This window comes from Nannobrachium achirus (genome assembly GCF_963921795.1).
Source record: "Nannobrachium achirus genome assembly, chromosome: 8".
NCBI classification, from domain to species: Eukaryota; Metazoa; Chordata; class Actinopteri; order Myctophiformes; family Myctophidae; genus Nannobrachium; species Nannobrachium achirus.
The window spans coordinates 5,629,790-5,652,972 of NC_137817.1; the positions used below are offsets into that span (position 1 = coordinate 5,629,790).

Sequence of the window (23,183 nt, forward strand, 5' to 3'; positions counted from 1 at the left end):
TGCTATAGAGGATCGATAAAGAATGAAATACTGATGGTTTCACTGGGAGATTCAATCACAGATAAATGTCTACTGCATAAGGTCTGTCTCCCTTTCAACCTCGGGAAAACAACCCTGAAATGGCAGGTTGTAGTAGTAGCCCAGAAATACAACAAAAGCCATACATTTTTTTTTTCTGATAATAGAGCAAAAATAGAACAATGTTTTTCTATCAATTACTCACCTCGTGATGAGGTCTCAAATTCACGGGTAATTTCGTCGCATTCCTCCATGGAGAGCGAACAATGCAACTAATTTTGATAAATTGAAAGTTAATTAACTCTTAAACTGCTCCGGACGTTCCCGTTCGCCCCATTTTTCACGGCGGCGCGATGCCAATAGTACGTTCTTTGGCTCGTTCTTTTGTACCTTGGTTTGATGTCTGTAAACTGATGAGGGGTCGCGCGGGTGTGTACCGTAGAGACAGCTCCCGTAAAAGTGCTCTCAAAAACCCACTGGACGTTAGCATCAATGGAGTAACAAAACACTTTTTGTTATTTTCTCTGGGTCTATTGCTCTGTAGTGATTGAGCGGCCTTGACGGACGGCAGCCTACCGCGGACATTTCACATTAATTCTTGCATGAGGCTGCCCTCTACTGCTAGTATAGCCAAAGTACACCTATTTAAGGAGAAAAGAAAATAATAATGATAAAAAAAAATGAATACATCTTTGTCTATAACATCGCAAAGGTAAGGTGCTTTTGCTGGCACAAAACCCAATAAATAAATAACAACATCTGGCAGTAAAACTGTTAATTGTTGTCATTCATTTAAAAGGGGGGACCAGGATTAAAAAACAAAAAAGGAAACAAAAAAACTGTGTATAAAACCTCAACACAACTCTCACAGGATAATCCAAGGGTCATGTGCGGTATCTAGTCGTATGTTTAACACTGCGTTCTCACTCAAACTTTGCAACGTTGCAAAAAATGAAAAGTCAGATATAGCTTATGCCTTCCGTTCAGACGACAACTGCATTTTCGGGGGTTGAAAACGTAACGAAGTGAGACCGTACTTTTGGGTGGAAAAGTTGACAACAGTTGACAACGTGTGATGTCACGGCTCGCATTCCGGCTCGCAGCCACGTTACCATGGTGAATGGTAAACAAGGAAGTAGAATCGTCTATCCGTGCGTCACCGCCACCTAGCAAAATTACATGGACACATTTCATGGAACATTTCATGATCTGATGCGGCTTCATATGAGCGCTGGATAAAAAGCATAATGCAACGGCGATGTCGCGGGATCTCGCCGTGTGTGTGCGTGTGTGTGTGTGTGTGTGCGTGTGTGCGTGCGTGCGTGCGTGTGTGTGTGTGTGTGTGCGTGTGTGCGTGCGTGCGTGCGTGTGTAAGGGTATACTGTATAGCTCTGTTGTCGGGCAGAAATCTCTTTTCTCCATATTTGAACATATTTCAAACATGTATGCCCTACTCTACAGTGTCACACAAAAAGAGCAGATATACAAGCTTGACATGTGGCGCGAAGCGATGCGTTTCGAGCATGTAGATCTGCTACTTTTGCTGTCTTTGAATTTTAATCCTGAATAGTAACAGTTCTGTTTGGATGCGTGCGTGTATACGTTTCTATGTATCATGTGTACACACTGCGTGCGTGTGCGTGTGCGTGTGCGTGTGTGTGTGCGTGTGTGTGTGTGTGTGTGTGTGTGTGTGTGTGTGGGCGCGCGCATGCAAGTGTACGTTGATGATTAATAGCGATATGCCTTTTGTTTCTGGCCGCGCTCATGTTTTGGTTGAAGAATGATTATGCTTACACTATGAGTGTTATTTCTACTATGTGTGCGCAAGCACACACACACACACACACACACACACACACACACACACACACAGTGAGTTATTCCCCGGGTCTCATATAATAAATCATAGAGACCTCTAATGAAGTGGGGAGTTATCATGTCTCAGCTTGAGTAAACACTCACACGCACCCACGCGCACACACACACACACACACACACACACACACACACACACACACACACACACGCACACGCACACGTGGTGAGTCATTCCTCAGCCTCCTGCCCCGGCCGGCAGAATCCTGATTGTTAATTTAACTACTCATAAACAGTACGTAGTAGAGTACGGAGTACCCCAGGGCTCTGTACGAGGACCTATACAGTACGTAGTAGAGTACGGAGTACCCCAGGGCTCTGTATGAGGACCTATACAGTACGTAGTAGAGTACGGAGTACCCCAGGGCTCTGTACGAGGACCTATACAGTACGTAATAGAGTACGGAGTACCCCAGGGCTCTGTACGAGGACCTATACAGTACGTAGTAGAGTACGGAGTACCCCAGGGCTCTGTACGAGGACCTATACAGTACGTAGTAGAGTACGGAGTACCCCAGGGCTCTGTACGAGGACCTATACAGTACGTAGTAGAGTACGGAGTACCCCAGGGCTCTGTACGAGGACCTATACAGTACGTAGTAGAGTACGGAGTACCCCAGGGCTCTGTATGAGGACCTAAACAGTACGTAGTAGAGTATGGAGTACCCCAGGGCTCTGTACGAGGACCTATACAGTACGTAGTAGAGTACGGAGTACCCCAGGGCTCTGTATGAGGACCTATACAGTACGTAGTAGAGTACGGAGTACCCCAGGGCTCTGTATGAGGACCTATACAGTACGTAGTAGAGTACGGAGTACCCCAGGGCTCTGTATGAGGGCTGGTAGTATGTCATGCTACACAAAATCTCTCCTGAAAATAGCCGATCTACATGCTCACAACGCCTCGAAATGCGAGGCGTTGTGAGCATGTAGATCGGCTATTTTCACAATTTCTGCCTCTATATATTTGACAAATTGGACAACGTTTAATTTGTCATTTTAGAGGTATTAAAAAGTCCTTAAATTGGCACTTTAGAAATGTGAAGATACCCTCTATATACTTCAACTTTATGTTGGTTTGTTGAGTGAGAAAACGATGTTGCACATTAAGTTAATCATCTGGGGACCCCTCAAAATAATTGGGGGGTCGAGTGTGATGTGATGACGTCATCAAACGATAAAGTTGACTTCAACTCAACTTTTTACCCGTAATTGCCGGACTATAAGCCGCGGCTTTTGTCCCATGTTTTGAACCCTGCGGCTTATACAAAGGTGAGGCTTATATATAGATTTTTACAGCTAACGGCCAGTTAGTTAGTTCTACAGTGGTCTTTAACAAGGATTTATATATAGATTTTTACAGCTAACGGCCACCAGGGGCACTCTAGCAGGAAGCAGGAAGGACACCTGCGGCTTATAGTCGGGTGCGGCTTATATATGTAAACATTTGTTTTTTGTTCTAAATTTAGCTGGTGCGGCTTATATTCAGGTGTGGCTTATAGTCCAGCAATTACGGTAAGTCGAATCGACTTGCAAAAAGCACAAGTCGGTAAGCATTTACTATGGATTGGCGTTGACACCGGGGTCACGGCCACACGCGTGTGAATGTGTAGACTAATGAATGACCATGTGAATGTGTAGACTAATGAATGACTGTGTGAATGTGTAGACTAATGAATGACCGTGTGAATGTGTAGACTAATGAATGACCGTGTGAATGTGTAGACTAATGAATGACCGTGTGAATGTGTAGACTAATGAATGACAGTGTGAATGTGTAGACTAATGAATGACCATGTGAATGTGTAGACTAATGAATGACAGTGTGAATGTGTAGACTAATGAATGACCATGTGAATGTGTAGACTAATGAATGACTGTGTGAATGTGTAGTCTAATGAATGACCGTGTGAATGTGTAGACTAATGACCGTGTGAATGTGTAGACTAATGAATGAACGTGTGAATGTGTAGACTAATGAATGACCGTGTGAATGTGTAGACTAATGAATGACCATGTGAATGTGTAGACTAATGAATGAACGTGTGAATGTGTAGACTAATGAATGACCGTGTGAATGTGTAGACTAATGAATGACCATGTGAATGTGTAGACTAATGAATGAACGTGTGAATGTGTAGACTAATGAATGACCGTGTGAATGTGTAGACTAATGAATGACCGTGTGAATGTGTAGACTAATGAATGACCGTGTGAATGTGTAGACTAATGAATGACCGTGTGAATGTGTAGACTAATGAATGACCGTGTGAATGTGTAGACTAATGAATGACCGTGTGAATGTGTAGACTAATGAATGAACGTGTGAATGTGTAGACTAATGAATGACCGTGTGAATGTGTAGACTAATGAATGACCGTGTGAATGTGTAGACTAATGAATGAACGTGTGAATGTGTAGACTAATGAATGACCGTGTGAATGTGTAGACTAATGAATGACCGTGTGAATGTGTAGACTAATGAATGACCGTGTGAATGTGTAGACTAATGAATGAACGTGTGAATGTGTAGACTAATGAATGACCGTGTGAATGTGTAGACTAATGAATGAACGTGTGAATGTGTAGACTAATGAATGACCGTGTGAATGTGTAGACTAATGAATGACCGTGTGAATGTGTAGACTAATGAATGACCGTGTGAATGTGTAGACTAATGAATGACTGTGTGAATGTGTAGACTAATGAATGACCGTGTGAATGTGTAGACTAATGAATGACCGTGTGAATGTGTAGACTAATGAATGACCGTGTGAATGTGTAGACTAATGAATGACCGTGTGAATGTGTAGACTAATGAATGACCGTGTGAATGTGTAGACTAATGAATGACTGTGTGAATGTGTAGACTAATGAATGACCGTGTGAATGTGTAGACTAATGAATGAACGTGTGAATGTGTAGACTAATGAATGACTGTGTGAATGTGTAGACTAATGAATGAACGTGTGAATGTGTAGACTAATGAATGACCGTGTGAATGTGTAGACTAATGAATGAACGTGTGAATGTGTAGACTAATGAATGAACGTGTGAATGTGTAGACTAATGAATGAACGTGTGAATGTGTAGACTAATGAATGAACGTGTGAATGTGTAGACTAATGAATGAACGTGTGAATGTGTAGACTAATGAATGACCGTGTGAATGTGTACACTAATGAATGACTGTGTGAATGTGTAGACTAATGAATGAACGTGTGAATGTGTAGACTAATGAATGAACGTGTGAATGTGTAGACTAATGAATGACCGTGGCCTGCCGAGGCTGCATTCCTTGGTTATCTGAGGTGAACGTGACGCACCAGGAAATCAATCTGGTGGCTGCGGTTTATCGCCGTTGGTCACATCATGAACGCTCATTAATTAATTAAAACTAATGACAGATGGATGGTCAACCACTCGCGCACTCCTTTGCTGTGTGTGTGTGTGTGTGTGTGTGTGTGCGTGTGCGCGTGTGTGCGTGTGCGCGTGCACGTCCGTTTGTTTGTCTGCAGCAGATCCCCCTGTCTCCCATACAGGGTTTAAAAGTGCAGCTATAGATAAGTGCACTGTCACCTTCACTCTACAAGGCTACAGAGTCTATCATCCACAGTGCGACACATTGTGAGCGTGTCGATCTGCTATTTTCTTCGAAAGCCTTCCCCACAATAAGGATGCTTTTTTTTTCACAATAAGGATGAAAGAGGGAGATCGGGAGTGACAAGCAGCAAAGGTTGTGTAAGCAGCAAAGCCTCGCAATGGGGCATTGTGTGCTTGTAGATCTGCTGTTTTCACTAGTTTAGTACATTTTAACGGTTTGGGACATACAAAATTTCCACCCGACAACAACGATATGCTATAAATATAAGGTGCTGGGAGTGAAAATTATAATGTAGGGGTGCCTCGGATAAAAAAAAAATATTCATGGGGTGCCCTGAGACAAAAAAGTTTGGGAACCCCTGCTGTAGAGAAACCAATGGGTGTTGATGCTGCTTTGTTTTCTCTCTCCTCTATGGTTGAAGGAGAACGAACTGCAATTCCCAGAAGTCAGTTCCAAATGAAACCCAAACAAACACAGATGGTCGGAGCTGCGGGGCTCTGTCCTAGTCTGCAGGTGGACATACCAGACTCCACGAGCGTTGCCAGGTCCGCTTATTATAAGCCACTTTGAGCTGCTTCTTCTGTAGAGTCTCTTGTAAATATTGGTAGTTACGGTTTTTCTGTAGAGCCGCTTGTAAATATGTGTAGCCTACTTGTGTTTTTTCTGTATAGTCGCTTGTAAATATTGGTAGTTGCGGGTTCAGGCCAAGGACCCCTTTAGCTGAGAGAGAGATGAAGCAGGGACACTCAATACATATTGTATAAAAATGTGTTGCAGATAAAAAGAAAATCATTGATTTCTTTGACAGTTAGACTTGTTTGACAGCACTGTCGTCATGTTGGAGTACAGTAATGTGTATTTTCAGACATTTAACCACTTGAACCGTCAAATACTGCTCTTCTTTTTCCTCTACAAACCTCTTTGCCAAAAATAGCCGATCTACAAGCTTACAACGCCTCACAGCGCCTGGCGTTTATAAGCTTTTTGGCTAATGTTCCACTCAGAATAGGGATGCTAGGGTTCAAATGATTAATGTAAAAAACATGATCCTATTACACAAAGATTTGGTGCCCCCCCCCCCCCCCCCCCCACCCCACCCTGTAGTAACACTGAGGACCCCCTGGGGGTCCCAGACCCTCTGTTGAGGACCCCTGGTGTAGTTGCACTTAAAGCACACTGGTTTAAAATTATTTAAACCAGTGGTTCTCAAACATTTTCATGTCATGGACCCCCAAAATAATATGCATTTGTCCCTAACCCCCATCTGAAAATGTGCCTGTGAGCCTCGTACCAGATTTGTGTTTTTAGAATGTTCTATATAACAACACAAAGAAATCTTCCACAATTTATTTCAAGATTTTTTTTTAAAGGTGATACACCATGAAATTTCACTTTTCCTATTTTAAAACCTTTTTTTGGGGTCCCACTAGCACCTTCTATCCTCACAAAGTCCCATTTCTGACCGTTGTGTCTTTCTCTGGTTTTGAGAAGGCATTCTCAAAACCAAAACATTTTTTTTTTTTCAAAAAGATTCTTTTTTTTTTTGGGGGGGGGGGGGGGGGGGGGTGGCGCAGTTCAGGCCAAAGGTGGTACTGCAGCCCACCAGTGTTGGCAGGCTATAGCATTTCACCAGGTTAGCATTCACCAGTGTCGGCAGGCTAGCATTTCAACAGGTTAGCATTCACCAGTCTTGGCAGGTTAGCATTTCACCAGGTTAGCATTCACCAGTGTCGGCAGGTTAGCATTTCACCAGGTTAGCATTCAACAGTGTAAATTTTACTGAGGTTAGGGTTAGGGTTAAGGTTAGGTTTATTTAGGTGGTCGGGTCGGGAAATAATGGGAGGTCGGAACAATGGGAGGTCGGAACAATGGGAGGTCGGAACAATGGGATGTGGTATCGGTACTCACAGTATCGGTACTCACCCCGATACCGGCCTATTTTGCTGTACTCGTACTCGACCGATATTGCCATTTTGTTTCATAAATATGTTGGTAACAACATATAAGTCCTAAGACACAGTTTTGTGTGTGTTAGTTCAACTAATGAACAGTGTTTTCACCTTCTCTCACTCTAGGCATGAGAACATAATTATTTAAAGCATTTTATTTTGGAGCGCCACACTCTATTTAAGCACTTGTACAGAAACCTAACTTACAGTATCGGTATTCGGTATCGGCAAGTACTCAAATTAAGTACTCGTACTTGTACTTGGTCAGCAAAAAAGTGGTATCGGGACATCCCTAGTCGGAACTATGACATGGCACCTATAAGAGTCACTTCTTTTGGGCCAGTTTTCCTAGACGTGTTTGCTTATTTCTCACACAGAATCTGCCAACACTGCAGTCCCCTAGCAGGTCAGAAATGTTTTCTAACAGGAGGAGCACTTATTCACTGTCATGTAACCTGTACCCACAGTGCACTGCTGTGTCTCTGCCAAGCAGAACGCCTAATGTATACTCTGTTGTACAACATGCACATGTGCTGGGACGTGCAGAGAATGTTAGAGAGGCAGGGACTGACATTTCTAAAAGGGCCTTTTGGTGAAAGTATTGACAATAGCTGACCTCCAAGCTCACAACGCGTCGCAGCGAGCTTGGAGGTCGGCTATTTTAAGTACTTGATACCACACTGAACTAGACATAAAAAAGGCAATACTGGAGATGTGGCGTACATGAATTTCTACACAGTGAGGGCAGTTCTTTCAACATAAGATGCTGCATTCAAGTTCAGGAGAGTTTGGACAAGGCAATTATCTTGAATGCTGCCTTCAGGTATGGCATGGAAAGAGGGGCATTTGCATTTCTTTCACCATAGTGAAAACTGCATTCATGGTCTGGAGAGGGCACTTTTTACAGACATGGATAAAAGGGCAGCTAGGTGCTCAAGCCCCCTTTGATGTCTCTGTGTGCACGTGCCTGCATGTGTGAGCGAGTGAGTGAGTGAGTGAGCGAGCGAGCGAGTGCAGAGACCAATCAAACAAAAAAGAAAAAAAGAAAAAAAAAAAAAATTGAAATAGCCTAGAAGCTCATAATCTCTCAAGAACATTGTGTAGAGGGCGCTGTTTTTCCCTTTTCTTTGACGATGGCTAGCCAGATTGACAAGCTCACAACACGTCGCATCTCAACACAACGCGTTGTGAGCTTGTAAAACATCTATTTTCACTACTTTTGTGTGACACTCTTGTACGATGAAGAAGGGCTTTAATTTATGCAAAAAAAACAACAAAAAAAAACGCTAAAATGTGAATCAGGGACTGACAGCGACAAATATGGATACTCTGACTGTCACACATGACTGCACTAATACCGTTTATGTCCTTTATTTTTTTGTTGTGGACATAGAATAAATGACTCGAGTGTGTGTGTGTGTGTGTGTGTGTGTGTGTGTGTGTGTGTGTGTGTGTGTGTGTGTGTGTGTTTGTGGCGTCTACCCCGGGGCACAAATCCACAGGACAAAAATCCACTAGTCGTAGACAATTCGCCTCCCTGTCGCACTTAGAACAGCAGACTCACTCCCAGGGAGCTTCCGCCATGGTCTGAAAACTCTCTTCAGACTCCACCTGTAGCACGTGCACTTGCTTACCCTAAATGACCAGACATGAAAAGTAGATAATTTTTTTTGGTTTGGTTTTATATAATTTTTTTATTGATTAGGTGCTGGTCTAACTACGTTATTATATATTTTTTTCTAGATTGATATTGCTATGCATTTAATGTACTGATGTTGTTGTATTGACGTATTACCTTGCCTATTGTATTGATGTATTATCTGCTTATTGTAAGTCACTCTGGATTAAGAGTGTCTGCTAAATGCCTAAAACTGCATGATTAAAACGCATTGGATTTGGTGTGCAAGGCTGTGCGGAATCCACAATGCGGATCCGAAAAGGAGTCATGAAAGGAGTCAATGAGTTTTTACCGCATGCGACAAGACGCACAAATCGAACTGGGTTCGATCGGGAAAAAACGCACTGCCGCAGCCACCTAACACATGGCAAATTCGGAGCCGGTGTGCATGAGGTCATAGAGAATCAAAGTTTTCTTTAAAAAAAAATGAAATTGTCAGTTTTTTCCAGGCGAAAAAACGCGTCAGTGTGCAAAGCCCTTAACTGTAACTGTCTCCTCAACAGGAGTGCCGTTCGGCGAGCTGCGCGGGCGCTTCGGTGAGGAGTTCTTCGGCCTCTGCTTCGAGGAGAACGAGCGCGTGCTGCGCGCCGTGGGCGCCAACCTCCGCGACTTCTTCAACGGCTTCGATGCCATCCTGGAGCACATCCGCACGTCCACGGGCCGCCGCGTCTCCGCCGAGAGCCCCTCCTTCCAGTGTGAGGACCCCCGCGAGGAGGGCCGGTGGGGGGCCGGGGGAGAGGAGAGGCGGGGGGAGGAGACACAGTCGGCGGCGCCACGGGTGCTGCTGCTCAACTGCTTCAACCCCGCCCCCGTGGTGGCGCTGGTCATGCCCGGGCTGATCCGGGCCGTCGCCCGCCGCATCTTCCACTCCCAGGTGAGCAGTGGTTGTAAAGTAAAAAAGATTGTTCATTCACTCCAGAGCAGGGGTTCTCAACCTTTTCAGGCTGCGACCTAGCCTGACACTCAGCCTGATTTGACATTTTGTGTCACTCCATTATTCAGTCTGAAAGTGCTTCCCTCCAGAGCTGTTTCTGGGATGGGCGTTGCCAAAGAGGCAGTTTTCTGCGATTGGTTCACCGTCTGACCAACACAACAGTAGCAAAGCAGATGACGTAGTGTTGTTATGTGTGGCTGGCGCTTAATTTGGAATTGCACATGAGTTCTGGGCGGAGCCGTTTGATTATTGTCCACGACATTGCAAGCGGCGCGAAGGCCAGCGGACCTTGGTCCTGCTCTTCGCGCCCGAGCGCCGCAGGCGCGAGTGCTCGCGTTACGAAGCCGTGGTGAATGCAATCGTTAAGCCCACGATAAACGCATTCTATTCACCTCGCACCTCCGTGCGGTCCAAGCGGACAAAAAGGAGCGCTCCCTAGCGCCAGTTCAGCCAATCAAAAGCTTCCATGGGCGGGGTTTGCCCAGAACTCATGTGCAATTCCAAATAACGTGTGGCTGGCTAGTGGCTAGCCTGTTGCTTGCTAGTGCTACTTGCTAACCAAAGAAACAGCAGGAATAGGAGCACAACGAATTAGTAATCAAACACAACATAACATGTCTGCTACTGATGTTTCATAGCGAGATCGATACGATGGCATTTTACCGCATTTTACCGCAACGCGATGTGTGCGGTCCAGTTCAGCGGCGGCGAATTGCACATGAGTTCTGGGAAAACCCCACCCAAGACACTGATTCACTACGCTGATTCGCCGTACGGATTTCCAAACGAGGAAAACCTCTTCAGTGAGAGCAACACCAGACTCCCTGAATCACCAAAACAAAATTTTAAAGGTTGTGGCTAGAGATTCAGGGTCTGAACCAGGCTAGTTGCGACCCCCAAAATAATCATATTTTAACTGGGGACCCCCCACCCTGACGAGCACTAAGACTTGAGGCATTACATTTTGTACCACACGGTTCTATTGTGAAGATAGCCAATCTACATGCTCACAACGCCTCGCAACAGACCGACCGCAATAACCATATTTGAACTGGGGACCCCCCCACCCTGAAGAGCACTAAGAGTTGAGGCTTTACATTTTGTATAACACGGTTCTATTAACGCGAGGCGTTGTGAGCATGTAGATCGGCTATTTTCACAATGTCTGCTTCTAATGTTTGACAATTTGGCCAATGTTTAATTTGTCATTTTAGAAATGTGCAGATACCCTCTATACACTTACACTTTATGTAGGTTTGCATACTGTTGAGTGAGAAAACAATGTTGCACATTAAGTTCATCTACTGGGGACCCCCTAAAATAATGAACCACTTAAGCCATATGTCAATGTTGGCCATTTTGAAAATAGCCGATCTACAAGCTCACAATGCGCCTGTGAGCTTGTAGATCTGCTATTTTCAAATGATGTTTGTACATTTGAAAACTTGAAATGGGACATTCTGCATTAATGAGTACTTTTACTTTTAGTACTTTAAGTACATTTTGATGCCAATCCCTTTGTTCGTAAGTACATTGTGAATTACAGACTTTTACTTGTAACAGAGTATTTCTACTGTATATTGCAGTGTTGATACTTTTAATTAACCATTTAAACCCCATATGGTTGAGCGGAGACCCTCAGGGCTCTAGACTAGTGTCATTTTGTATTTTTGTTATTGAGGGGAAAGCTTTCATGGGAAAATAGAAGTTCGACAAGCTCACAACGCGACGCGCCGCGTTGTGAGCTTGTCAAAGTCTATTTTCCGCAAAAGCTTTCCCCACAATATGGATGCTAGTGTTTAAGTGGTCATGTAAAAAAGTACTTTTTCCCCCACTGCCCAGGTGGAGGTGGAGGAAGTCCCGCCCGCCGCGTCGCCCCCGCCGCCCAGCGAGGGAGAACACCCGACGGGAGAAGAAGAACACTCCTCCTCCTCCTCCTCTGCCCCCATGACTCCTCCTCCTTCCCCGTGCCCCGCCTCCTCGCCGTGCACCTCCTCCTCGGCCCCCCTCGTCTGCGCCTCCTTCCTCGTCCGGGAGACCTCGCCGCCCCCGCCTCCGCCCGCCCACGTGCGGCCGCCCCCGGCGCACTCGGCGGACCCCACGGACCTGCGCGTGGGCCTGGCCACCTTCTGCCGGGCCTTCCCCTTCCACGTGGTGCTGGGGCCCCGCATGGAGGTGCTGCAGGTGGGCGAGGGCCTGCGCAAGCAGGCGCGCCTGGAGCCGCCGTACTGCCGCGCGCTGGACTTCCGGGACGGCTTCGAGATCGTCTCGCCCCGCGTCGAGCCCTCCTTCCGGGCCATCCTGCTGAGGCTCGCCTCGCCGTTCACCATCCGCACCAGGCCCGAGGCCACGCCGCAGGGCCCCAAGGAGAAGGTAAGGGTCAGCTATATCTATTTATTACCCGGCTTGGTTGAATGCTTGATTCATTTTTTTTACTTCTATAATTTTTATCCCACGATTTTGCAACCCATTTTCACCCAGTGCCAATTGCCTATGTAATCCTGGGCTCTGCTCTCCCTCTGCTGCGCCTGGGGAGACAACGGACTGACCTCATGCTTCCTTCAGTGCATGAGTAGTCCAAGTTGTTTCTTATCACCTGACAGGGGGGGATGTCCCCGGGATGGACGTAGCGCGTGGAAGGAACACGTTATTCCAACCAGTTCCTTTCCCCTCCATCAGGCGCCCCGGCTGGCCAGGGGGAGGCATTATTGAGACCAGGATTACTGCATGTTTTTGTGAGGGTATCAACCCTAGGAGACACAGGGAGAACATGCAAACTCCACATAGAAAGGCCCTATCGCCAACCCCACCTAGGATGTGTGCGCTGATGACACGGAGGGAGAAACACGCCCCCAGCACCCACAGCGTCCCCCGGCGGGAATCGAATGAATGCTTGATTCTGATTGGTCAAGCTCTGAAATAAGCTCTGAATTATAGCAGCTCCGCTCCATAACAGACCGCTGCCTAATCAACGGCTCAAAACACCTGCTGCATTCAGGCTGCACTGTGTGAATTTAGTGCCGTATCCAACATGACAGCCATGTAAACAAACGTTGCTCTCAAGAATGTTTTTAAAAATAGTTTAAGCGAGATATACAGTAGACGACGCAGTATCAGAAAATGGATTCTATTCACTTCCTTGTTTTCCAGGGTGACCCGTGTTGCGCTGGGGGGACGCCCAGCGCAACACTTGTGGAACACTTTCAGCAGTCTGTAAACATGGAAATACTTTGTTTTGTTTTTAGTTTTGAGTCAAATTATTAATTTAATTTAGTAGCCGGGTATTTAGTAGCTGTGGGTATTGTTATTCCTGGACAACGACCGCGGAGCCAGCCGTTATCCCTTAAAGCTATACTGTGTAAGTTGCTAAACTAGTGGTCAGTAGCGGTATTGCTTTTTTCGGCCGCTTTTCGCCTGGAGTCGTCGCGGACCACCACCGCGGACCAAACCACCGCGACCGATACGAATCCGTGGAGGGGTAGAACGTAATTTTCTGGCCAGGATTTGGGGATTAAGAGGTTAAGAATCCTTCACCATCGTAAACACTGTAGCTGAGGGAGGCTACTTCCTGAAGAGACGGCAGATACGCTGTGACCGGTAGTGTATCATGTGTGTATGATCCGCGATGTGATTGGCCAACGTATACACAACGTATATGGATGATGCAGACGACGTAATTTTGCCGGGAAATCCCGCCCCTGTCACGGCTAAGTAGAAAACATGTAAAGAAAAGGCTTTAGAAGCTGAAAATAACGGAGTGGGTGTTCTAAAACTTTAGCGATTTAACAGACAATTTTAAGATTTGTTTTATTAAAAAAAGTTACATGGTATAACTTTAAGTATACAGTGTTACCGCTGCTGTCTGGAAAAAACCTTGGATCTCCACGTTTCAACTTTTGATGTAAACAAATGCCCTACTTTGTCATAAGGGTGGCGCACAAAAGTAGCGAAAATAGCATATCTGCGCGATGCGACACGTAGTGAGCTTGTACATCTGCTATTGTCAGATTTTATTTGTATCACGGTTTTGGACATACAAGGTTTCCAGCCGACAGCAACGATATGGGGCGCTCTCTAGCCGAGTGGTTCTTTCTGCTGAGCCTCGCGAGCAGGGGCGTCAATTGGGTATGGCAGGGGTATGCAGCTGCCATACCCTGGGTCCAGGGGGGAAGATAAAAGTTACTTTCAAATATAAATCCATGAATGTCTCTTTGTCTATCTGCGCTGGTTATTAAGTTGTTAAATTACAGTAAAATAACTACAAATGCAAAATTTTACAAAATGGTCACTTTAACAAGGTATTATAATTACCTATTCTTCCCAGCTTGACAGGATGGTATATTCCCAGCTGATTCCCAGGTTCTGCAGGTCATTGTTAATTGTGGCACGTTTACTAACATGCCAAGTTTAGCTGCACTTCTTGAACAACCGTTCCAGGCTGCCATATCCAGCCCAAGAAACAAAACTAAAATCAGACATTGTGAACATAGCCGATCTACATGTAGATCTGCTATTTTCACAATAGAACCATGTTATACAAAATGTAATGCCTCTTTTCCATGAGGAAACCCATCTTTGCCATACCCTAGCTTTTGCTGAACTGACGCCACTGAGAGAGAGAGTCAAAGCCTCGCTGTCTGTGCACCTGCACTGTCAGAGAAAGAACAGGGGAGAGACATGCAGCAAAAGGTCCGCACAAACTGGGACCGGGAACTGGCTGTGGTGGGCATTAGAGCACCCTGGCCACCAGGGACGTGCTGGGCCTCTGATTCAGCCCGGGAAAAAGAGTTGGAGAGGCCCTCATTGCGCCTATAGAGAGATCTCTCTCCATAGCGCTGCTGCTGCTACTCAAAGATTTGCCATTTCAGATCATGACAAGTGACAAGTCAGTGGGCCAATTATTGTACATGAGTAAAATTTCCATGTCCAAAACCGTTTGTTTTGTATTTATTATTTAAAACTTATTTAAACTAGTGAAAACAGCCGATCTACAAGCACAGTTGTGTGCCGATCTACAAGCACAGTTGTGTGCTTGTAGTGCTACTTTTGCTATTTTTGAATTTGAATCTTGAAACGGTATACAGTAAGTTTTGGACACCAGTAAGAATCTTCCTAATCGGGAGATAAGCGACAGTCAGGTCACATACACAAACGTTAGAAGGCAAAGGTAGCCAATCAGGAGGGAATATGGGAAATGGGACAGATCCATGTTGATGACATGACTTTAGAGATACTTTGCGTGATTTTAGGGCAAAATCTGTAGGAGCAGTGTCCAAAAATGTGTTTTGCAAGAATCACCCTCATGGTTGCGCTTGAAGAGGGTCCATGTGAGAAATGAAGGTGGAGGGTGTGGTTTGGCGGCCAAGGAGTGTGTTTAGTTTGGCATGGATAAGGGCAACGGTGGTGGAGATATGAGTAGGGCAAAAGTGTTACGTGACGTGTGACGGACAGACTGACAGCCGGTGGAGGTTTTGATAGTAACTGCGACCTGACAGTCGCAATAATGGTTTCCACCCGGCAGAGACGATATATTAATTGTTGGGAAAGTGTCCAGACCGCTGCTGTCCAGCTGAACAAAGTGGTTTTGCCTGAATGGTTTCCGTTTGCTGGCCATCTGATGGCCAACATGTTAGCATTTCCTTCTGTCACTTGCGTTCCATACGAGTGGAATGTGTGAGAATCCATGGAAACATCTGTGGACTATTAGCCTCGCAAGCCATCCCGAGTTACGTCATCACCAATGTGCTTCCTTTCTCGGTCTGGTGTCCCTCCCATAGAGTCTCTTTATGAGAATTTAGGTTCTCAATTTCCAATCAAAAGGCTGCATTTTGAGCGAACCCGCCTCACACCGCTCCTGATTGGTCGAGCGGCTGCTACAGCTCTCGCATTTTGTAAACAAACATGGCGGACCCCATGTCCGATGCGAGTTCACAAATCGCAAATAAAAGCTGCATTAAGCGAAGTTTTATCTGAAATCAACGGCATCTCGTAACTTAAAAACGAACAACAGTTTGCACCTTTGGAATTTCTGTCTGGAAAAGACGTATTTGATGTTCTCCCGACGATGTTTTGATGCGCTGATGACTACTGAATGGACCTGTCAGTCAAAGGGAGTAACTACGTCATCGCGTAATGCATCGTCTATGGAGAACTCCCAGACTCAGTCTGGCTGTTGCGAGGCTAGTGGACTATAGCAGTAGAACCAGACTCCGCTTCGCTTGTTGCCATAACTATGTATGTTGTGTCAAAATTACGAGTGAACTGCGTTACTATGAATGCTTAAATCCAACCCGAAGGTCTCCAATTTGACTAAACACTCCATGAATCTCCCTAATAAAAAAATCCACTTCTGTATGACATCCAACTGTGTGCGTGGACTGGGGAAGATATTTAGTATGCGGGGTTGCACTTGCAAGCTCGTGTGCGAGTCATTTCACACACAAAATATTTGCCCACGCTCTGAAATCACTTCTTGCGTGCCGTGTTTATGTTTCCAAATATTTCTGTGTAAAAAAAAAATAGGGCTGCGGATCTTTAACTTCGCTTACAACGGAGGACGCCCAAATTACAGCTGACAGCCTCGCTCTTTCATCTCGTAGTTATTGTGACATTTCACATCCATGGAAATAATGGCACCGAGCCAAAGCACGAAAAATAAAATAATAATTCTGTAGAGCTATCCAAATGTAGCTCACTCCTGTTGTTCGTTGCAACTGCAACCCCCGGAGAGGCAAACATACTAACAGGAAATACCAAAGAGAAGTCAAGACTGTCATGCATTCACATGAATTCACACCAATTGTCACAGTATTACAGTACCACACACACACACACACACACACACACACACACGCACACCGAGTGCCGTGCTGTGAGCTTGTAGAAGTTTGTCAGTGGTGCTCAAACTTTTTCATGTGAAGGACCCCCAAAATTATATGTATTTGGCCACGGACCCCCACCTCAAAATATTTAGTTCCAGGGACCCCTCAGAAGCAAAATTTTAGTTACAAATGTTCGCTTAAAAAATACACATACTCAAAGATTTGCACACATTTTTTCAAAAATAGCATTTTTTTCTACAAGCTTGCGGCTCGGCATATAAAATAACGAAGGCCCCTCCACCTTGGGCCCTAGTAACTCACTTACTTTTTACTGCTTTGCAATGCAAGAGGCACGCCGATGGCTTTCATTTGTCACAGACAGGTGAAGACAGGTTAATCGCGGACTCAGCCCGTTTAAGTTTGTCTCGTTATTAAGAAATCAACTCTTTTCAGTTGGCTACGTGTGTTTGAAATGGGTTTCATCGTCATGCATGAAACAAAGCCAACATAAATACTGGTGGTACGCAGAGGAATCTCCCCAAAATATAATATATAAAATATATAATAGGCTATACTCTAGATAGAAATACTATGACCTATATCATGGAAAAAGGTTTTGCCAGTGCCGTATTTATGTTGGCTTTGTGTCTGTGATGCGTCCACGTGATGCGTCCACGAACGGATCACAACAAGCTAAATGGTGGTAACATACCTGTACTAAGAAACAGCAGAGATAACATGCTGCAATCATGGCTCAAAACTGGAACTACAAGTGTGGATCAAGAGGAGAATATTTTGACCAGCAGCAGGTAGAAACTGAAGTGGTCTTGGACCACAGAACAGCACTTGCTCCAGGAGGGCCAGTGAAATCGTACCCAGGCCGCTCCCAGCACCCATTGGTGCCAAACAATAAGCCAGCAGCTAATATGACGTGGAAACTGAGGGTGTGTTCGGAAATGCGCACCGAGTGTGTGGTCAGTGCAGTGAGTGCAGTAGGCGTTGGCATTGTAGAGTGCATTCAGTGTGGCTTATTTACGAATGACCAGTTAAAGAGGTGGTGCCATAGTTTTGTACTTTTTCTGTTTTTCATGTGTCTAGGAGGTTGAAAGTACTTCATGTTTTTTTGAGAAATTATGTATTCTCTTAGTATTTGTTTGTTTTCTCTTGGAGGCTGCCACCTTGTGGTCAAAAGTGTCAGTTAAAAAACACAGATACTAAGTATGTCACAGTATCAACTCCTCCCCTATTTACCATTCACCCAACACTGTGGGGTGTGGCTATATCAGCTGGGTCACCACCCACCATGACATCCATGCATACTTAATGAACTGGGGGTGTGGCCACATAAAAACCCAATTTCAACTCTTTCTGTATACTTTTTGGGAAAAAAATCTTCCTCCTGGTATAATCATAATACCTGATAAGATAATCATGTTTTAGAGAGGGGGGGGGGGAATCATGGCACCACCTCATTAAGAGGCAGGCTCAGGCAGTTGTGCGCTGTTTCAGCCGGAAACCTTTCTGAAAAGCAGCAGTTGCTAACGCAACGTTGCTATTGAAAGGTAATTTAATTCATAACGTTGGCCTATACCTGCTGTTAGTTTACACCTTGATGCGTGTAACAATAAAGCCCAAAGGACAAATAAAGCTGCAAATGGTGCATTTTGTTATCACTTCCTGCGCTATTGTTCACTGCTGAGAAGCGCATGACACGGCCATGAAAACCAACCAATCAAAACACCGCACTGACGCACCACACCACCAAACCCCATCTTCTAGGGGGTAGAAGATGAGTAGGGTCGGTCAGTGCGTGCACTCAGCACACCCGGTGCGCAGCGCACTGGATTTCCGAACGACAACGCACCAAGTGCACCGAATAAACGAACAACAAAATGGCACACCGGTGCATTGAGTGTGCATTTCCGAACGCACCCCCAGATTCAACTGGAGTGGATCGGGGGAGGAGCCTACAGACAGTGGTATGTAATGAATCATTCATGCGTGATGATGAAACCCATTTCAGACACACGCAGCCAACTGAAAAGAGTTGATTTGTTAATAATGAGACAAACCGAATCAGGCCAAGTCCGTGATTAACCTCTTCTCCTGTCTGTGACAAATGAAAGCCATCAGCATGCTTCGCGCATTGCAAAGTAACAAGCAGTCAAAAGTTCAACTTCTCACAGCTCCCTTGCGCATTGCACAGTTATTGCAGTCAGTTAAGTTACATTTATCACAAGCACCTATAGTATTATATATATCAAATATTATATACCAACTACTAATTGAAGCAAGAATGGCACCAGAATGGTAGTAATGCAAATGATGGACAGAGTCATTGAGTGTGAGATTGCAGTAGGCACGAACAGGGGTGAAACAATCCTCCTCCCAAAAATACCTCACAACAATGACGTTGTTGAGCTTCCCTTCACCTTGACGGCCGGGCTACGCCAAGCCTTTTTGCGCGCGTTAGTGCGTATACGGGGCGTGCACGCGTATGCGTGTTTTGGAAACATCCAATGTATATCAATTCAGACGGCTACGCCAGGCGTACGGATAGCGCGAACCACGGATACGCATTCCCTAAAAATAGGATCGGTTCTATTTGTTACGCACACGTATGCGTTTTGTACACAGACTATCTGGTCTCCCGCACATACATGTACACTCCCTCCTTGGTGTAGCGCACAGACAGTGCACGTGTGCGTGCACGTTTCCTGGTGTAGCCCGGCCGTCATTAGACGACAGTTCCCTGTCCGCTTAGCTTTCTCTGTTACCATCAATAAGGGTCAGTGCCAAGAGAATGAACGAGTTGGCATCTACTTGACTCAACCTGTGTTCATTCATTCCCTATTTGCATTGTTCCCTTAGTATGCCGGTCCCCGACCTAGACCGTTATTGTTATATTATATTTTTGGGGACAGACCATGCTGTCTCTACTCTCTGTGCAGTATTTTGGAAGGTTCTTTGCTTTCATTTTGATCAGGATGGGTAAATGCAGAGGACAGTGAGCCAAGCCGAGTCATGTAGCCCATAGGGAAGGAGCCTATATATTGTCATTGTCGGGTGAAAACCTTGTATGTCCAGAAAGGTTCGTTTTGCATTTATCATTTTAATAATGTAGTAGATCTGCTAGATTTGCTTATTTTTCCATTTGCTTTTTCCAGCGCCGCTGGGGTCCGTGGGGGTCCGTGGTGGGCCCCGGTGTTGGGTCGGCCACCAGGGACCCCCTGGGTGCTGGTCCCTGCCTACTTGTGTGTACTTGTGTGTTGTTTGGGGTAGTTTTGTGTACTTTTGTGTATACTTTTGGGTAGTTTGGGGTAGTTTTGTGTACTTTGGGGTAGTTTTGTGTACTTTTGTGTACTTTTGGGTATACTTTTGTGTACTTTTGGGTAGTTTGGGGTAGTTTTGTGTACTTTTGGGTTGTTTTGTGTACTTTTGGGTATACTTTTGGGTACTTTGGGGTAGGGTTTTTCGATTAATCGATTTTTAATCGAAACCCGGGTTTTTTCCTTTGGACGATTTAAAAAAAGAAGAAATCGTAAAATCGATTTTCACTTTAATTAGGGTATTTCTTACTCATTGGAGCCTTGCACGGGGCAAAAAGTACACAGCCCGGTCCTCCTAAAGCAAGACGACAAGGTCTGACACCAAATTAATACCTACTTTCTCTCTGATGTGTCATTTCTTTGATGCGCGTGCAGCGCAAGTCAAACGGGGCAGAGCTCACCACAGCACTGCATGCGCTCACTCGCGCTGGTACAGTAGCCTACATGCAGGCAGCAAACAGAACAAAAAGCTGCTGAGCTGGTACACTTAGGTCTACTTGTTGTTGTAGTTTGAAAGAAGCTTATTAATTCTGTGTTACCCATCCACTGTCTGTCTGTAGTCTACTCCTACTGTCCCTGTCACTGTGTTAATTTTGTGTCGGGAAGCGAAGCGCTTCGCCTCCGTGCATGAGCAGTGCAGGGGCGGCCTTAGCTATTTTTTCACCCGTTTCACCAGCCTCCAAGAGCTGGCTTGTTTTGGCTGTTTTGTCACTCACTATTGATAATGAAACACTAAGGACGCTAAGTTAACTTCTGTATGTGATTGTTGCGCAACTAAAGTTATTATTATTATTAATAATTATTGTTTTATTGCATTTTGCTAAAAAATAAATAAATAAAATTAAACAATAATGAAAAAAAAAAAATAATTTCCTTGCATTTTTTGAATGAAAACAAAATAGTTGAAACAATGTATTATTCTTTTAATAAAAAATCGAAATCGAAATCGAAATCGAAAATCGAGATTTCAGAGAAAATAATCGAGATTTTATTTTTTGGCCATATCGAACAACCCTACTTTGGGGTATACTTTTGGGTAGTTTTGTGTACTTTTGTATTATTTTGTGTACTTTTGGGTAGTTTGGTGCAATTAGTAGGACCCATTTAAACTAGTGAAAACAGCCGATCTGCTGTTTTCACTACTTTTGTGCGACGGCCTTGTATGATGAAGCAGGGCTTTACTTTACGAAAGAACGTACACATTTAAAACTTGGAGATATATTAGCCATAAAACAGAACTACAGAATGTAGGAATACTTCTGCATACAAAAACATCATGTCCTAGTATGAGCGAACAGCGACGGCGATCAACGCATGTTCGGCCATTTTTACCCAACAACAAGGAACGCGATGAGACTCGAGAAGTTTGAGCAAACATTAATTTATTGGAAACATATGGACTAACACATGCCGACGAGTGGACAGGACGGTAGCAGAGTGTTTCGACAATGCGGTGAACACCTTATATATTGATGTGTACATGTTTTGAGCCGGAAATGGACGTTAGGGCTCAACCAGCAAGAGGGTTCTGACTCCCCTTTATAACTCTTGTAGAGAGTAAAGCTCTTTGCACACAGGACAATTGCGTTTTTTTCCCGTTTGCTGCATGAATAAAACGCATTGGATTTGGTGTGCAATGCTGTGCGGAATCGGTGATGCGGATCCCAAAAGGAGTCATAAAAGGAGTGATGAGTTTTTTTTACCGCATGCGACAAGACGCACAAATCGAACTGGGTTCGATCGAGAGAAAAAACGCATGGCCGCAGCCACTCGTCGCATTGCTAATTCGGATCCGGTGTGCATGAGGTCGTAGAGAATCATTGTTTTCTTTAAAAAAAATGAAATTGTCCGTTTTATCCGTGCGGATAAACGCGCCTGTGTGCAAAGGGCTTAAACGTCCCAATTTAAACTACCTCTACTAGAGTTATGATTTATGGCTAGATATATATACTGTATATACAGTATACTGTATCTCCTATTTCTGTAGCGTGAGGCAGCTTGATGCGCAGCACACAAGTTTGTGTCACAGTTGGAGGTGGTTCAATGTATTAACCACTGGCTGACTCAGACAGAACACACACGCACGCACACATGCGCGCACACTTCGTACACACTTCATACACCGAATTCCACTGTGCATACTTTGTATAAACGAGACACGGTTTGTTATGTTTGCTTCCTCTTTCTGTAGAATCAGGCTTTTCTCGGCCGAGTGCAAGAAAGAGAGAAGAGAACAAGGAGTTAAGATCAGTAAGATCAGTAAGATCAGCCAGGAAGAAATGGTTTGACATTTTCAGCAGAAAGGGCAGCAAGAGAAGATGACAGGCCGACCCAAAGAGGTCACGCACACCCCCCCCCCCCCCCCCCCCACGGTGCACTGCGCTTACACACGTACATGCCCCGCGCGGGGTTGTGTGTGTACTGTGTGTGTGTGTGTGTGTGCGTGTGTGTGTGTGTGTGTGTGTGTGTGTGTGTGTGTGTGTGTGTGTGTGTGTGTGTGTGTGTGTGTGTGTGTGTGTGTGTGTGTGTGTGCGCCTATATGGCCTGTGGTGACACCCACTCAATGGTGGAAAGTAACCTGTGTTGTAAAGTAACTAAGTACATTTACTTAAGTGCTGTACTTAACTCATTCACTGCTTTTTCAAAATGGCCCCCGAGTTCCTCACTGCCACGTTCCTAAATTTCTAGTGCACGGATCAATTTTTAGTGCACGCCCATGCCTAGATCATGCACTTTCAAACAAAAAAATCTGCTTGGAAATCCGTTCAGGCATTCATGAGATAGAAGCCTTCAAAGACAAACAAAACAAACAAACATGGCTGCCATTTTGAAAGATGTGTTTGTTATGGGGCTAAACATGCAATTTCGCGATTGCGATCATGCCTAATACATTTTAGGCATTTTTGGAATTGTTTTGGAAGATTCTTTAAAAAATATATATACTTTTACTTAGTCCCTTCCTTTCCCTATGCCCC

General features: G+C 44.9%; 1 protein-coding gene across 1 annotated transcript in view; it reads left to right on the forward strand.

Moving 5' to 3' along the window:
- Window positions 1-23,183, forward strand: part of gucy1a2 (guanylate cyclase 1, soluble, alpha 2) — a gene marked incomplete at both ends in the record, with an annotated part of 112,009 nt that overhangs the window by 27,848 nt on the left and 60,978 nt on the right. Inside the window, 2 exons of the mRNA XM_080731160.1 lie at window positions 9,628-9,998; window positions 11,901-12,431. Of these exons, the coding sequence (XP_080587286.1) occupies window positions 9,628-9,998; window positions 11,901-12,431 (902 nt within the window). The remainder of the gene's footprint in view (window positions 1-9,627; window positions 9,999-11,900; window positions 12,432-23,183) is intronic.